A 16,168-nucleotide genomic window follows, 5' to 3' on the forward strand; every position below is an offset into this window, starting at 1 on the left:
TTAATTTTTACCTATCCCTCTGCCTCGCCTCGCCTCTTTGTGCTGTTGAATTGGATATTCGTGGAGGAACAGGTAAGCTGTGTACAGTGAAGCGCCGGAACTATACGAGTAAGGCGCGCTGCAGACGATGACTTTCAGCCTTTTGAGGAGACCACACACAGGAGTAGCAGTCAGGAGAAGAGACTAATTAAGTTTTCACTCTTTAATTTTTGTACTGTCTACCAGCGTGGGACTTGTCCCTAAAGGACCTGGCACGACCCCTGGAGCATATGGCCAGTTACAAGAAGCTGCAATAGATACTATGCCTAACAGCGTGTTATAGCTTGTCTGACTTGACACTGATCGCTGTAAAAGGGGATTATTTGTTGTCTTCACCTTAACAAAAGACTGCACATCTGGAAGCTCAGCCAATCTCTTGTGCAGTAACACCGACAGGGCCGATTTCTGTCCCTTCAGGGAACTAGCAGATAGACCCTTCTCCAGTCCATCCTGGTGAAAAGATAAAATTCTGGCAACCTTAACCTTATGCCAGGAAAAGAAAAGCTCTTCACACCAGTACAAGAAAGTCCTCCATCTTTTATATTGATACGATGAGTAACTGGCTTACGAGCTTGAACCAGAGTGTCGTTAAAATTTAAGAATACCCTCTCTTGGCTAAGACTAAGTGTTCAACCTGCACGCAGTCAGCCTCAGCGAATCTAGATTTTAATGTAGGAAGGGACCCTGTATCAGCAGATCTCTGCGACAAGGTAACCTCCACTGAGGAGATGAGGACATCCCCACCAGATCCGCAACCCACATCCTCCACGGCCACGATGGAGCAGTTAGAATCACTGATGCTCGCTCCTGCTTGATGCGAGCCACCACACGAGGGAGAAGCGGTAATGGAGGAAAAAAAGATATATTAGTCTGAACCTCCATGGTACGGATAGAGCATCTATCAGTTCCACCTGAGGATCCCTCGACCTCGACCAGTACCTGGGTAGCTTGGTATTGAGGCGGGATGCCATGAGATCCATCTTCGGCGTCCCCCACTCGCCTCATATCTCTGCAAACACCTCGGGGTGGAGAGACCATTCCCCAGGATAAAAGGATTGCTTGCTGAGGAAGTCCACCTCCCAGTTGTCCACACCCGGAATGTGGATCGCTGACAGCATACATCTGTGAGTCTCCGTCCACTCTAGTATCTGAGATACTTCTCTCATCGCCAAGGGACTTCTCGTTCCCCCTTGATGGTTGATGTAGGCAACCAAGGTTATATTGTCTGATTGGAATCTGATAAACTGGGAAGAACCCAAAAGGGGCCAAGCCTTCAAGGCATTAAAGATTGCCCGGAGTTCCAATATATTGATTCGAAGGGAGGACTCCTCCTGAGTCCACAGCACTTGTGCCTTCTTGGCACCCCTAACGGCTCCCCAGCCAGAAAGGCTTGTGTCAGTAGTCACAATCTCCCAGGACGGTCTCAAGAAGCACATTCCTTGGGACAGATGATCTGGACAGAGCCACCAAGAGAGCGAGTCTCGACAGGTTGTCCAGCACAATCTGTTAAGACAGATCTGAATGGTCGCCGTTCCTTTGTCTCAGCATGCATAGTTGTAAAGGTCTGAGATGGAATCTGGCAAAGGGAATGATGTCCATACAGGACACCATGAGCCCGATCACCTCTATACACTGGGCCAATGAGGGTCTCAAGGAGGCCTGGAGGGCAAAACATGCAGTAGTTAACTTGCAACTTCTTTGATCTGTGAGAAATATTCTCATAGATATAAAGAATATTATTGTCCCCAGGAAATTCACCCTTGGGAGAGTTATCTTACCCCAAGTACAAGTTTATCTTCCATCCATATGATCGAAGAAAAGTGAGAAGGGACGCCGAGTGTTCTTCCGCTAGACGAAAAGATGGTGCCTGTACCAAGATATTGTCCAGGTAAGGCGCTACTGTGATACCTTGTGTTCTAGAAATGGCTAAAAGAGCCCCCAGAACCTTCGAAAATATCCTTGGAGCAGTAGCTAGACCAAATGGAAGAGCTATTAACTGGAAGTGTTGACCCAGAAAGGCAAACCTCAGGAACTGAAAACATTCTCTTTGTATCGGAACATTAAAGTATGCATCCTTCAGGTCTATGGTGGTCATGAACTGTCCTTCCTGAACTAGAGAAAGGATTTACTGTATTGTCTCCATCTTATTACTCATAGGAGAGATCCTGTACGCAACCCAAAAAGGCAGTCCTCTTTTTTGGTCTTGTAGACAGCCTGGAGAGTAGAAATCTGCCCCTGGTCGGATGAGATTTGAATCCTATCTGGTATCCCTGAGATACAACCTCCAGGACCCAAGGATCCTATACATCCTGGAACCAAGCGTCTGAAAAAAAGAGACAGTCTGCCCCCTACTCTATCTGATCCCGGATCGGGGGCAGCTCCTTCATGCCGATTTGTTCTTGGCGGGCTTCTTAGTCTGTTTGGACCTATTCCAGGACTGAGCTGGCTTCCAAGTACTCTTGGGCTGCTCAGACTTGGAAGATTGCTGTCGTTATTTGTCAGAACGAAAGGAACAAAAATTAGACAATTGCCGTCCCTTAGGCCTATTCTTATCCTGCGGTAGGAAGGCACCTTTCCATCCAGTAACCGTAGAAATAATTGAGTCCAGCCCTGGACCGAATAAAATCTTCCCCTGGAAAGGAAGAAAATGGAGCCTGGATTTAGAAGTCATATCCGCAGAACAAGACTTCAAACAGAGGGCCCGGCGGGCTAGAACCGCAAAACCAGAAGCTTTTGCATTTAGGCGAACAATCTGCATATTCGCGTCACAGATGAAGGAGTTAGCAATTCTCAGAGATTTAATGGTCTCCTGAATATCCTCGAGGGGGCTCTTTAACTCTTTAAAAGAAGAACTATCCTCTAGAGGGATAGTAGTATGCTTAGCTAGTGTAGAAATAGTGCCATCCACCTTAGGGATGGAGCCACACAAGTCTAATTGAGTGTCAAAGGGGAAAAAACTAAATTTATGCTTACCTGATAAATTTATTTCTCTTGTGGTGTATCCAGTCCACGGATTCATCCATTACTTGAGGGATATTCTCCTTCCCAACAGGAAGCTGCAAGAGGATCACCCACAGCAGAGCTGTCTATATAGCTCCTCCCCTAACTGCCACCTCCCAGTCATTTGACCGAAGACAAGCAAGATAAAGGAGAAACTATAGGGTGCAATGGTGACTGTAGTTTAAAAAATAAAAAACACCTGCCTTAAAATGACAGGGCGGGCCGTGGTCTGGATACACCACAAGAGAAATAAATTTATCAGGTAAGCATAAATTTAGTTTTCTCTTGTAAGGTGTATCCAGTCCACGGGTTTATCCATTACTTGTGGGATACCAATACCAAAGCTATAGGACACGGATGAAGGGAGGTACAAGGCAGGCGCTTAAACGGAAGGCACCACTGCCTGTAAGACCTTTCTCCCAAAAATAGCCTCGAAGAAGCCAAAGTATCAAATTTGTAGAATTTAGAAAAAGTATGAAGCGAAGACCAAGTCGCCGCCTTACAAATCTGTTCAACAGAAGCCTCATTTTTAAAAGCCCATGTGGAAGCCACCGCTCTAGTGGAATGAGCTGTAATTCTTTCAGGAGGCTGCTGGCCAGCAGTCTCATAGGCTAAGCGGATTATACTTCTTAACCAAAAAGAAAGAGAAGTTGCTGAAGCCTTTTGGCCTTTCCTCTGTCCAGAGTAGACAACAAACAATGCAGATGTTTGACGAAAATCTTTAGTAGCTTGTAAATAAAACTTTAAAGCACAAACCACGTCAAGATTGTGTAATAGACGTTCCATCTTTGAAGAAGGATTAGGACACAGTAACGGAACAACAATCTCCTGATTGATATTCTTATTAGATACCACCTTAGGAAGAAACCCAGGTTTGGTACGCAAAACTACCTTATCTGCATGGAAGATCAGATAAGGGGAATCACACTGCAAGGCAGATAACTCTGAAACTCTTCGAGCCGAAGAGATAGCTACCAAGAACTTTAAGAACTAAATTTAAACTCCATGGCTGAGCAACAGGTTTAAACACAGGCTTGATTCTAACTAAAGCCTGACAAAATGCCTGAAACATCCGCCAGACGCTTGTGCAAAAGAATAGACAGAGCAGAAATCTGTCCCTTTAAGGAACTAGCTGACAATCCCTTCTCCAATCCTTCTTGGAGAAAAGACAAATTCCTGGGAATCCTGACTTTACTCCATGAGTAACTCTTGGTTTCACACCAATGAAGATATTTACACCATATCTTATGATAGATTTTCCTGGTGACAGGTTTTCGAGCCTGAATTAAGGTATCAATGACCGACTCGGAAAAACCACGCTTTGATAAAATCAAGCGTTCAATCTCCAAGCAGTCAGACGCAGAGAAATTAGATTTGGATGTTTGAAGGGACCTTGAAGTAGAAGGTCCTGCCTCAGCGGCAGAGTCCATGGTGGAAAGGATGACATGTCCACCAGATCTGCATACCAAGTCCTGCGTGGCCACGCAGGAGCTATCAAAATCACCGAAGCTCTCTCCTGCTTGATCTTGGCAATCAGCCGAGGGAGCAGAGGAAACGGTGGAAACACATAAGTCAGGCTGAAGGACCAGGGCGCTGCTAGAGCATCTATCAGCGCTGCCTGAGGATCCCTTGACCTGGACCCGTAACAAGGAAGTTTGGCGTTCTGACGAGACGCCATGACATCCAGTTATGGTTTGCCCCATAGTTGAATCAGCTGGGCAAATACCTCCGGATGGAGCTCCCACTCCCCCAGATGAAAAATCCGCCTCCCAGTTCTCTACTCCTGGGATATGGATAGCTGATAGATGGCAAGAGTGAACCTCTGCCCATAGAATTATCTTTGAAACCTCCACCATTGCCAGGGGGCTCCTAGTTTCCCCCCTGATGGTTGATATAGGCTACAGTCGTGATGTTGTCTGACTGAAATCTGATGAACCTGACCGCAGCTAGCTGAGGCCAAGCCTAAAGAGCATTGAATTTCGCTCTTAGTTCCAGAATGTTTATCGGAAGGAGTGCCTCCTCCTGAGTCCACGAGCCCTGAGCCTTCAGGGAGTTCCAGACTGCACCCCAGCCCAGAAGGCTGGCATCTGTTGTTACTATAGTCCAATCTGGCCTGCGGAAGCTCATCCCCTTGGACAGATGGACCCGAGATAGCCACCAGAGAAGAGAATCCCTGGTTTCTTGATCCAGATTTAGTAGAGGGGACAAATCTGTGTAATCCCCATTCCACTGACTGAGCATGCAAAGTTGCAGCGGTCTGAGATGTAGGCGGCAAACTGTACTATGTCCATTGCCGCTACCATTAAACCGATTACTTCCATACACTGAGCCACTGAAGGACTAGAAGTGGAATAAAGAACACGGCAAGAGTCTAGAATTAGGAATTAAACTTTTGTTAGAGGTGATAGAGAACTCTTTTCTTCGTTCACCTTCCACCCATGGGACCTCAGAAATGCCAGAACAATGTCCGTGTGGGACCTGGCAATCAGAATGTCGTCTAAGTAAGGGGCTACTGCTATACCCCGCGGCCTTAGGACCACTAGAAGGGACCCTAGAACCTTTGTAAAGATTCTTGGTGCCGTGGCCAACCCGAAAGGAAGAGCCACAAACTGGTAGTGCCTGTCTAGAAAGGCAAATCTGAGAAAACGATGATGATCTTTGTGTATCGGGATGTGAAGATAAGCATCCTTTAAGTCTACGGTAGTCATATATTGACCCTCCTGGATCATAGGAAGGATGGTTCGAATAGTCTCCATCTTGAAGGATGGGACTCTGAGAAATTTGTTTAAGATCTTGAGATCTAAGATTGGTCTGAATGTTCCCTCATTTTTGCGAACTACAAACAGATTTGAATAGAAGCCCTGTCCCTGTTCCTCCTGCGGAACTGGGTGGATCACTCCCATAACTAGGAGGTCTTGAACACAATGTAAGAATGCCTCTCTCTCTTTATCTGGTTTGCAGATAAAAGTGAGAGATTAAATCTCCCTCTTGGGGGAGAGGTTTTGAATTCCAGAAGATAACCCTTGGACACAATTTCCAATGCCCAAGGATCCTGGACATCTCTTGCCCAAGCCTGGGCAAAGAGAGAGAGTCTGCCCCCTACTAGATCCGTTTCCAGATCGGGGGCTGCTCCTTCATGCTGTCTTAGAGGCAGCAGCAGGCTTCTTGGCCTGTTTCACCTTGTTCCAAGCCTGGTTAGGTCTCCAGCCCGGCTTAGACTGGGCAAAAGTTCCCTCTTGTTTTGTGTTAGAGGAAGTTGAAGCTGCGCCACTCTTGAAGTTTCGAAAGGGCCGAAAACTAGACTGTTTGGTCCTTAATTTGTTGGACCTATCTTGAGGAAGGGCGTGACCTTTTCCTCCAGTGATGTCAGAAATGATCTCCTTCAGTCCAGGTCCGAATAGGGTCTGTCCTTTGAAGGGAATGTTGAGAAGTTTAGACTTTGAAGTCACGTCAGCTGACCAGGATTTAAGCCATAGCGCCCTACGCGCCTGAATAGCAAAACCTGAATTTTTAGCCGTTAGCTTGGTTAAATGAACAACGGCGTCAGAAACAAATGAATTGGCTAGCTTAAGAGCCTTAAGCTTGTCAATAATATCTTCCAACGGGGTTTCAACCTGTAGAGCCTCCTCTAGAGACTCAGACCAGAAAGCTGCAGCAGCAGTGACTGGGGCAATGCATGCAAGAGGCTGGGGAATAAAACCTTGTTGAATAAAAATTTTCTTAAGGTAACCCTCTATTTTTTTATCCATTGGATCTAGAAAAGCACAACTGTCCTCGACAGAGATAGTGGTACGCTTAGCTAGAGTAGAAACTGCTCCCTCCACCTTAGGGACCGTCTGCCATAAGTCTCGTGTAGCGGCGTCTATAGGAAACATCTTTTTAAAAACAGGAGGGGGAGAGAACGGTACACCTGGTCTATCCCATTCCTTAGTAATAATTTCAGAAAACCTTTTAGGGATTGGAAAAACAGTGTAAGTAGGTACTGCATAGTATTTATCCAATCTACATAATTTCTCTGGGACTACAATAGTGTCACAGTCGTCCAGAGTTGCTAAGACCTCCCTGAGCAATACGCGGAGGTGCTCAAGCTTAAATTTAAATGTAGACATATCAGAATCAGGTTGAAGTATCTTCCCTGAATCAGAAAAATCACCCACAGATTGAAGCTCCCCTGCTTCGGCTTCAGTACATTGTGAGGGTGTATCAGACATAGCCACTAAAGCGTCAGAGAGCTCTGTATTTATTCTAGTCCCAGAGCTGTCTCGCTTTCCTTGCCATCCTGGCAGTTTAGATAATACCTCTGTAAGGGTATGATTCATAACTGCCGCCATGTCTTGCAAGGTATACGCAATGGGCGCGCTAGATGTACTTAGCGTCCCCTGAGCGGGATTTATAGGTTCTGACACGTGGGGAGAGCTAGACGGCATAACTTCCTCCTTGTCAATTTCTTCTGGTGATACATTTTTTAAAGCCAGAATATGGTCTTTGTAATCTATAGTAAAATCAGTGCATTTGGTACACATTCTAAGAGGGGGTTCCACAATGGCTTCTAAACATAATGAACAATGAGTTTCCTCTATGCCAGACATGTTTAAACAGACTAGTAATGAGACCAGCAAGCTTGGAAAACACTTTAATAACTGAACAAGCAAAAAATAAAAACGGTAAGAGAAAAAAACAATCACAGAAACTGCAAAACAGTGAAAAAAGCAGTAAATTTTACGAAAATTTTACAGTGTGTATAATAGACTGAAATAGCATTGCACCCAATTGCAAATGGATGATTAACCCCTTAGTTTCAAAACCGGATAAAAAAAACGATAAACGTTTTTAAACAGTCACAACCAACTGCCACAGCTCTGCTGTTGCCCTACCTGCCCATACAACGACTTTGGAAGGCACAAAAACCCTTTAGAGAGGTCCTATATGTTCAGGGGACTCCTTCAGGGAAGCTGGATGTCTCAAGCTGCAAAAACTACTGCTCAATTTAGGCGCAAAAATAGGCCCCTCCCAACCTGTACTCACAGTGAGAGGGCATTAAAAAACTATCCCTAGGCAAAATCTAGTCAGCCATGTGGAAAAACTGGGCCCCAGAATAAAGTTTTATCACCAATATTTAATAAACGTTTATATACCTCAAGCAAACGTTATATCTATTCAGTAATGGGAGTAAATAACAAAAATATTACCCTTTACAGCAAGCATGATACCAGTCGTTATTAAATCACTGTAATCAGGCTTACCTTAAATAAATCCGGTATTGTCAGCATTTTCTAGCTTATCATTTCTCTAGAAAAATTTAAAACTGCACATACCTCAGAGCAGGAGACCCTGCACGCTATTCCCCCAGCTGAAGTTACCCATCTCTTCAGTTATGTGTGAGAACAGCAGTGATTCTTAGTTACAAACCGCTAAGATCATCAAAAACCACAGGCAGACTCTTCTTCAACTTTCTGCCTGAGGCTAAAATAGTACAACTCCGGTACCATTTGAAAATAATAAACTTTTGATTGAAGATAAACTACATTAATGCACCACATCTCGCTAGCTACTTCCCTTGTCGAGAGCTGCAAGAGAATGACTGGGAGGTTGCAGTTAGGGGAGGAGCTATATAGACAGCTCTGCTGTGGGTGATCCTCTTGCAGCTTCCTGTTGGGAAGGAGAATATCCCACAAGTAATGGATGAATCCGTGGACTGGATACACCTTACAAGAGAAAGAAGTTCCTATTCGTTCCCATTCGTTACTAATAAATGTTGGATTATCTTAACTGGCACAGAAAAAGTCAGAGGGACGTCTTCATAAACCCTGTCTAATTTAGGGATCTTAGGTTCCTCAGGGAGTTTAGCCTCTGGAACCTCCAGCGAAGACAGAACCTCCTTTAATAAAAAAAATGCAGATGCTCAATTTTAAATCTAAAGGAGGGTTCCTCCGCTGAAGGAGGTTTAGCCATCTTAACTGGCACAGGAAAAGTCAGAGGGACCTTCCTGTCTTCATAAACCCTGTCTAATTTAGGGATCTTAGGTTCCTCAGGGAGTTTAGCCTCTGGAACCTCTAGCGCAGACAGAATCTCCTTTAATAAAAAACGCAGATGCTCAATTTTAAATCTAAAGGAGGGTTCCTCCGCTGAAGGAGGTTTAGAAGCTGAAGTCTCCGACTCAGAAAGTTCACCCTCTGAAGCTACAGAGGTTAACGCATCCTTGGATAGCTGGGACATAGTAGCTAAATCCAACAAAAATTTAGATGACTCTAGGTCAGGAGAACTATTTTTAACCTTTCTTGTGCATTTGCTAGAGGAAGGTAAGGCACTCAGGGCCGCAGACACCGCTGATAGTAACAGCGCGATTAAGTCCGCAGGAAAAAAGCCCCTTCAGATGGAGAATTAGTTGAGCCCCGGGGGAATTTAATGTGGAGCGGGTAACGTAGAAAGGGTGGCAATCTCTCAGGACACAGATTCCTGAGAGGTAGACGGCTATAACGCTATGAGTATTGGCAGGCTTGTCTCCCTTCTTAGACTTTAGAACAGTGCTTAGGCAAATGGAACAAAATTGAGCAGACGGGCAAACCATGGCCTCCTCACAATATAAACAGGAATTATTAAGCAGTACAGAAGGAGCGGAATCTAATGTAGTATCAGTGTCCTCTATAGCTAAGATATATCCACAGAAGGACAGACAAAAAAAGATGCTTTCATTAAAAAAAAACAAAAAAACGGCACCTTTATAATCCCAATGGCGGAGGCACTCACCACCTCCTAGACCCAGACAGCTAACAGTGAAAATGCTCTCCTTACGAGTGATGTCCGCAGCAGGATCGTAGGAAAATGAAAAGACCGCACCCAGTAACGTGGACTTCCCCTGCTATTTAAGCCTTTGGCTGGGGTGTCTTTGCCTCCTCCTGGTGGCCAGGTGTTGTATTTCCCAACAGTAAGGAATGAAGTTGTGAACTCTCCCTGCCTTATCAACGGAAATATATATTTTGCATTATATATAGTTTCTGTAGGGAAGACTTACCATCAGTGGTCTGAGGTTCTGCATCTTGCAGGAGGAACACTGGCTCCTTATCTCTTACTGTGTAAGAGTTCAGCTCCTCTCCAAGTGTCTGTGAACTTAAACTGCATCCATCATCATTACCTACAGCAACTTCCATCTCTGGAATGTGCTGGTCGGCTGCTAAGGACATGTCTGGCTCCTTTCTGAACGTTCTGCAAGGCCACCAGAAGTTCCCTCATCCAGTCAAATTTCAGTCTACAAATAAAAACACCAAAGTAAATCAGTAAAAAAAAAAAAAAACATATCTTGAATATTTGTTTTGGAAAAGAATGGTACAAAATGACCCTGCAAATTATTAAAGGGTAAGTAAAGTCAAACATGTTTGTGATTCAGACAGAGCATGCAATTTTAAACAACTTTCTAATTTACTTCTGTTATCAAATTTGCTTTGTTCTCTTGGTATCCTTTATTGAAGACTATTCTTTATCATAAGAGCTCAGGAGTGTGCACATGTCTTTAAGGTACACTGAACCCAAATTTTTCTTTCGTAATTCAGCTAGAGCATGAAATTTTAAGCAACTTTCTAATTTACTCCTATTATCAAATTTTCTTTATTCTCTCTGTATTTTTATTTGAAATGCAAGAATGTAAGTTTAGATGCTGGCTCATTTTTGGTGAACAACTTGAGTTGTCCTTGCTGATTAGTGGATAAATTCATCCAACAATAAAAAAGTGCTGTCCAGAGTTCTGAACCAAGAAAAAAAAAGCTTAGATGCCTTTTTCAAATAAAGATAGCAAGAGAACGAAGAAAAATTGATAATAGGAGTAAATTAGAAAGTTGCTTAAAATGTTATGCTCTATCTGAATCGCGAAAGAAAAAATTTGGGTTCAGTGTCCCTTTTAGTACTCTATGGCAGCAGTGTTTTTGCTACATTATTTGAAGCTTTGTTATACAATGTTGCAAACACCTGCTGCTTTCAGGGTATTGCAGCAATGCCTTGATAGAGGTATTGTGCAATACCCTCTGTTAACCAATCAATGCAGAGAGCGCCACTCTCTGCATCGGCCAGCGATGGTGCTGATCGTTGGTGGCGTGGGAGGGATAGGAGGGAGGCAGGAGTGCGGCCCATTGCTGGAGGAGGCCGGAGGAGGTGTGTGAGGGGCAGGAGGGAGCGGGTGGGACCACTATGCTACAGAAGTTAGTGAGTGGGAAGGAGGGGATAGTGTTTTGGTAAAGGGATCTGAGAGGGGCAGCTGCATTACAAAAAAAATACATTATTTCATTACTAAAAAAAAAAAAAAGCCTAATTTCCTGTAAACATGGTGGCTAATAGGTAGAGGGTGGAGGGTTAAAAAGATGTTTGGAGAAGCTCAGGGTGGTTGGGTGGTAAGGGGGGATCCTACACTGCAGAAAATAAAAAATAAATAAAAAAACAAACAAAACAAACAAACCAAAACAAACCAAACAAACCAAACCAAAACAAACCAAACAAACAAACCAAAACAAACCAAACAAACAAAGCAAAACAAACCAAACAAACAAAGCAAAACAAACCAAACAAACAAAGCAAAACAAACCAAACAAACAAACCAAACCAAACCAACAAACCAAACAACCAAACCAAACAACCAAACCAAACAACCAAACCAAACAACCAAACCAAACAACCAAACCAAACAACCAAACCAAACAACCAAACCAAACAACCAAACCAAACAACCAAACCAAACAACCAACCCCCTCAGATTTTATTTTTATACTGGCAGACTTTCTGGGGGTGACCCTTGGGAGGGGTGGGGGAGGGAAGAGAGCTGTTTGAAAGGGGTCAGGGAAGGATCGGGGGTGGGATGCGTCAGATGTGAGACTGATCTCTACACTAAAGCTAAAATGAACCCTACAAGCTACCAAATTAACCCCTTCACTGCTGGGCATAATACAAGTGTGGTGCGTAGCGGCATTTAGCAGCCTTCTAATTACCAAAAAGCAATGCCAAAAATGTACAACCATTTGTGCCATGAATGCACAAGTTGTGTTTAAATAATTTCAGTGAGAAACCGAAAATTGTTAAAAAGTTAACACTTTTTTTATTTGTTCGCATTTGGCGGTGAAATGGTGCCATGAAATATACCAAAATGGGCCTAGATCAATACTTTGGGTTGTCTACTAAAATATATATATATACATATACATACACATACATCTATACATATACACACATACACACGTCAAGGGTTATTCAGGGATTCCTGACAGATATCAGTGTTACAATGTAACTTTTGCTAATTTTGGGGAAAAACTAAATTTATGCTTACCTGATAAATTACTTTCTTTTACGATATGACGAGTCCACTGATTTCATCCTTACTTGTGGGATATTAACCTCCTGCTAACAAGAAGTGGCAAAGAGCACCACAGCAGAGCTGTATATATAGCCCCTCCCCTTCCCCTCCACCCTCAGTCATTCGGCTGAAGGTTATAGGAAGAGAAAAGGAAAGGCTAAAAAGGTGCAGAGATGACTGAAGTTTTCAAAAAATAAAATAAACCTGTCTTAAAATAACAGGGAGGGCCGTGGACTCGTCATATCGTAAAAGAAAGCAATTTATCAGGTAAGCATAAATTTAGTTTTCTTTTACAAAGATATGACGAGTCCACGGATTTCATCCTTACTTGTAGGAAACCAATACCAAAGCAATAGGACACGGATGAAAGGGAGGGACAAGACAGGAACCTAAACGGAAGGCACCACTGCTTGAAGAACCTTTCTCCCAAAGATAGCCTCAGAAGAAGCAAAAGTATCAAATTTGTAAAATTTGGAAAAAGTGTGAAGGGACGACCAAGTCGCAGCCTTACAAATCTGTTCAACAGATGCATCGTTTTTAAAAGCCCATGTGGAAGCCACAGCCCTAGTAGAATGAGCCGTAATTCTTTAAGGAGGCTGCTGTCCAGCAGTCTCATATGCCAGGCGGATAATACTTCTCAGCCAAAAAGAAAGAGAGGTAGCCGTAGCTTTCTGACCCCTACTCTTTCCAGAATAAACAATGAATAATGAAGATGATTGACAGAAATCCTTAGTTGCCTGTAAGTAAAACTTTAAGGCACAGACCACGTCCAAGTTATATAACAGAAGCTCCTTCTTAGAAGAAGGATTAGGACACAAGGAAGGAACAATAATTTCCTGATTAATATTCTTATTCGAAACAACCTTAGGAAGGAACCCAGGTTTGGTACGTAAAACCACCTTATGAAATATGAAATAAGGCGAATCACACTGTAATGCTGAAAGCTCAGAAACTCTTCGAGCAGAAGAAATAGCAACCAAAAACAGAACTTTCCAAGATAACAACTTAATATCTATGGAATGCATAGGTTCAAACGGAACCCCTTGCAGAACTCGAAGAACTAAATTGAAACTCCAGGGAGGAGTAATAGGTCTAAATACAGGCTTAATTCTAGATAGAGCCTGACAAAAAGACTGAACATCTGATACATTTGCCAAACGTTTGTGAAACAGAATTGACAAAGCTGAAATTTGGCCCTTTAAGGAACTTGCTGATAACCCTTTCTCCAATCCTTCTTGGAGAAAAGACAAAATCCTAGGAATCCTAACTTTACTCCATGAGTAACCCTTGGATTCACACCAATAAAGATATTTACGCCATATCTTATGATAGATCTTTCTAGTGACAGGCTTTCTAGCCTGTATCAAAGTATTGATAACTGAATCAGAGAATCCTCGCTTCAATAAAATCAAGCATTCAATCTCCACGCAGTCAGTTGCAGAGAAATTAGATTTGGATGTTGGAATGGACCTTGAATGAGAAGGTCCTGTCTCAACGGAAGTTTCCACGGTGGCAGAGAGGACATGTCCACTAGATCCGCATACCAAGTACTGCGTGGCCACGCAGGCGCTATGAGGATCACTGAAGCGCTCTCCTGTTTGATTCGAGCAATCGCGCGTGGGAGGAGAGGAAACGGCGGAAACACATAAGCTAGGCTGAACAACCAAGGTACTGCCAAGGCATCTATCAGTTTGGCCTGAGGATCCCTTGACCGGGATCCGTATCTTGGAAGCTTGGCATTCTGACGAGATGCCATCAAATCCAATTCCGGTCTGCCCCATCTGAGAATCAATGAGGCAAATACCTCCGGGTGAAGTTCCCACTCCCCCGGATGAAAAGTCTGTCGACTTAGAAAATCTGCTTCCCAGTTCTCTACCCCTGGGATGTAGATCGCTGACAGATGACAAGAGTGGGCCTCTACCCAACTGATCATCTTGGATACTTCTATCATCGCTAAGGAACTCCTTGTTCCCCCCTGATGATTGACATATGCCACAGTCGTTATGTTGTCCGACTGGAATCTGATGAATTTGGCCAAAGCCAACTGAGGCCATGCCTTAAGCGCATTGAATATTGCTCTCAGTTCCAGAATATTGATTAGAAGTAGAGACTCCACCTGAGCCCAAACACCCTGAGCCTTCAGGGAGTTCCAAACTGCACCCCAGCCAAGAAGGCTGGCATCTGTTGTCACTATCACCCACGAGGGACTGCGGAAACAAGTCCCCTGGGACAGATGATCTGGCGACAACCACCAAAGTTTCTGGTCTCTTGATCCAGCATTATCTTTGGAGATAAATCCGCAGAATCCCCATTCCACTGACCGAGCATGCACAGTTCAGTGGTCTGAGATGAAAGCGAGCAAACGGAACAATGTCCATTGCCGCTACCATTAATCCGATTACCTCCATACACTGAGCCACTAATGGCCGAGGAATGGACAGAAGTGCTCGGCAAGAATTCAAAATCTTTGATTTTCTGACCTCCGTCAGAAATACTTTCATGGCTACCGAGTCTATCAGAGTTCCCAAGAAAGGAACCCTTGTCTGTGGAACAAGTGAACTCTTCTATATGTTCACCTTCCAGCCGTGAGTTCTCAGAAAAACAACACTGTGTCCGTGTGAGATTTTGTCAGATGATATGTTGACGCCTGAATCAGAATATCATCCAGATAAGGCGCCACTGCTATCCCTTGTGGTCTGAGAAACGCCAAAAGAGACCCTAGAACCTTTGTGAAGATTCTGGGTGCTGTGGCCAACCCGAAAGGAAGAGCCACGAACTGATAATTTTTGTCCAAGAAGGCAAACCTTAGAAACCGATGATGATCTTTGTGGATTGGAATATGAAGGCAAGCATCCTTCAAATCCACGGTAGTCATATATTGACCCTCCTGGATCATTGGCAAAATCGTTCGAATTGTCTCCATATTGAATGATGGAACTCTTAGAAATTTGTTTAGACACTTGAGGTCCAAAATGGGTCTGAACGTTCCCTCTTTTCTGGGGACCACAAATAGGTTTGAGTAAAACGCCTGTCCCTGTTCCAATTTTGGAACAGGACAGATTACTCCCATAGTAAAAAGGTCTTTTACACAGCGTAAGAACGCCTCTCTCTTTATCTGGTTTGCAGATAATTTTGAAAGATGAAATCTCACTCTTGGGAGAAAATCCTTGAATTCCAATTGATAACCGTGGGTCACTATTTCTAGTGCCCAGGAATCCTGAACATCTCTTGACCAAGCCTGAGCAATGAAAGAAAGTCTGCCCCCTACTAGATCCGGTCCCGGATCGGGGGCCACTCTTCATGCTGCTTTGTGGAAGAAGAAGAAGCGGGGGGGTCTTCCTTTAAAGTTCTGAAAGAAATGAAAATTATTCTGTTTACCCCTCATTTTAACTGACCTATCCTGAGGTAGGGCATGGTCCTTATCTCCTGTAATATCAGAAATGATCTCCTTCAATTCTGGCCCAAAAAGGGTCTTACCTTTAAAGGGAATAGCTAAAAGCTTATGTTTTGATGACACATCAGTAGACCAAGATTTGAGCCACAATGCTCTACGTGCTAAAATAGCAAATCCTGCATTTTTTTTGCCGCTAATTTAGCAATTTGAAAAGCGGCATCAGTAAAAAAATAATTAGCTAGCTTAAGAGCCTTAATTCTATCTAGAATGTCATCTAATGGAGTCTCAACCTTAAGAGACTCTTCTAGAGCCTCAAACCAAAAAGCTGCTGCAGTAGTTACTGGAACAATGCAAGCCGTTGGTTGTAAAAGAAATCCCTGATTAACAAATAATTTCTTTAGTAG

The 16,168-nt window shown here is 43.6% G+C and overlaps 1 protein-coding gene across 1 annotated transcript in view; it reads right to left on the minus strand.

Moving 5' to 3' along the window:
- The window catches only part of LOC128645138 (pleckstrin homology domain-containing family G member 3-like), a 290,986-nt gene that overhangs the window by 172,733 nt on the left and 102,085 nt on the right, over window positions 1-16,168 (minus strand). Inside the window, 1 exon segment of the mRNA XM_053697909.1 lies at window positions 10,052-10,285. Within this exon segment, the coding sequence (XP_053553884.1) occupies window positions 10,052-10,220 (169 nt within the window). The 5' untranslated portion in view covers window positions 10,221-10,285.

Source organism: Bombina bombina, chromosome 1 (assembly GCF_027579735.1).
Source record: "Bombina bombina isolate aBomBom1 chromosome 1, aBomBom1.pri, whole genome shotgun sequence".
NCBI lineage: Eukaryota > Metazoa > Chordata > Amphibia > Anura > Bombinatoridae > Bombina > Bombina bombina.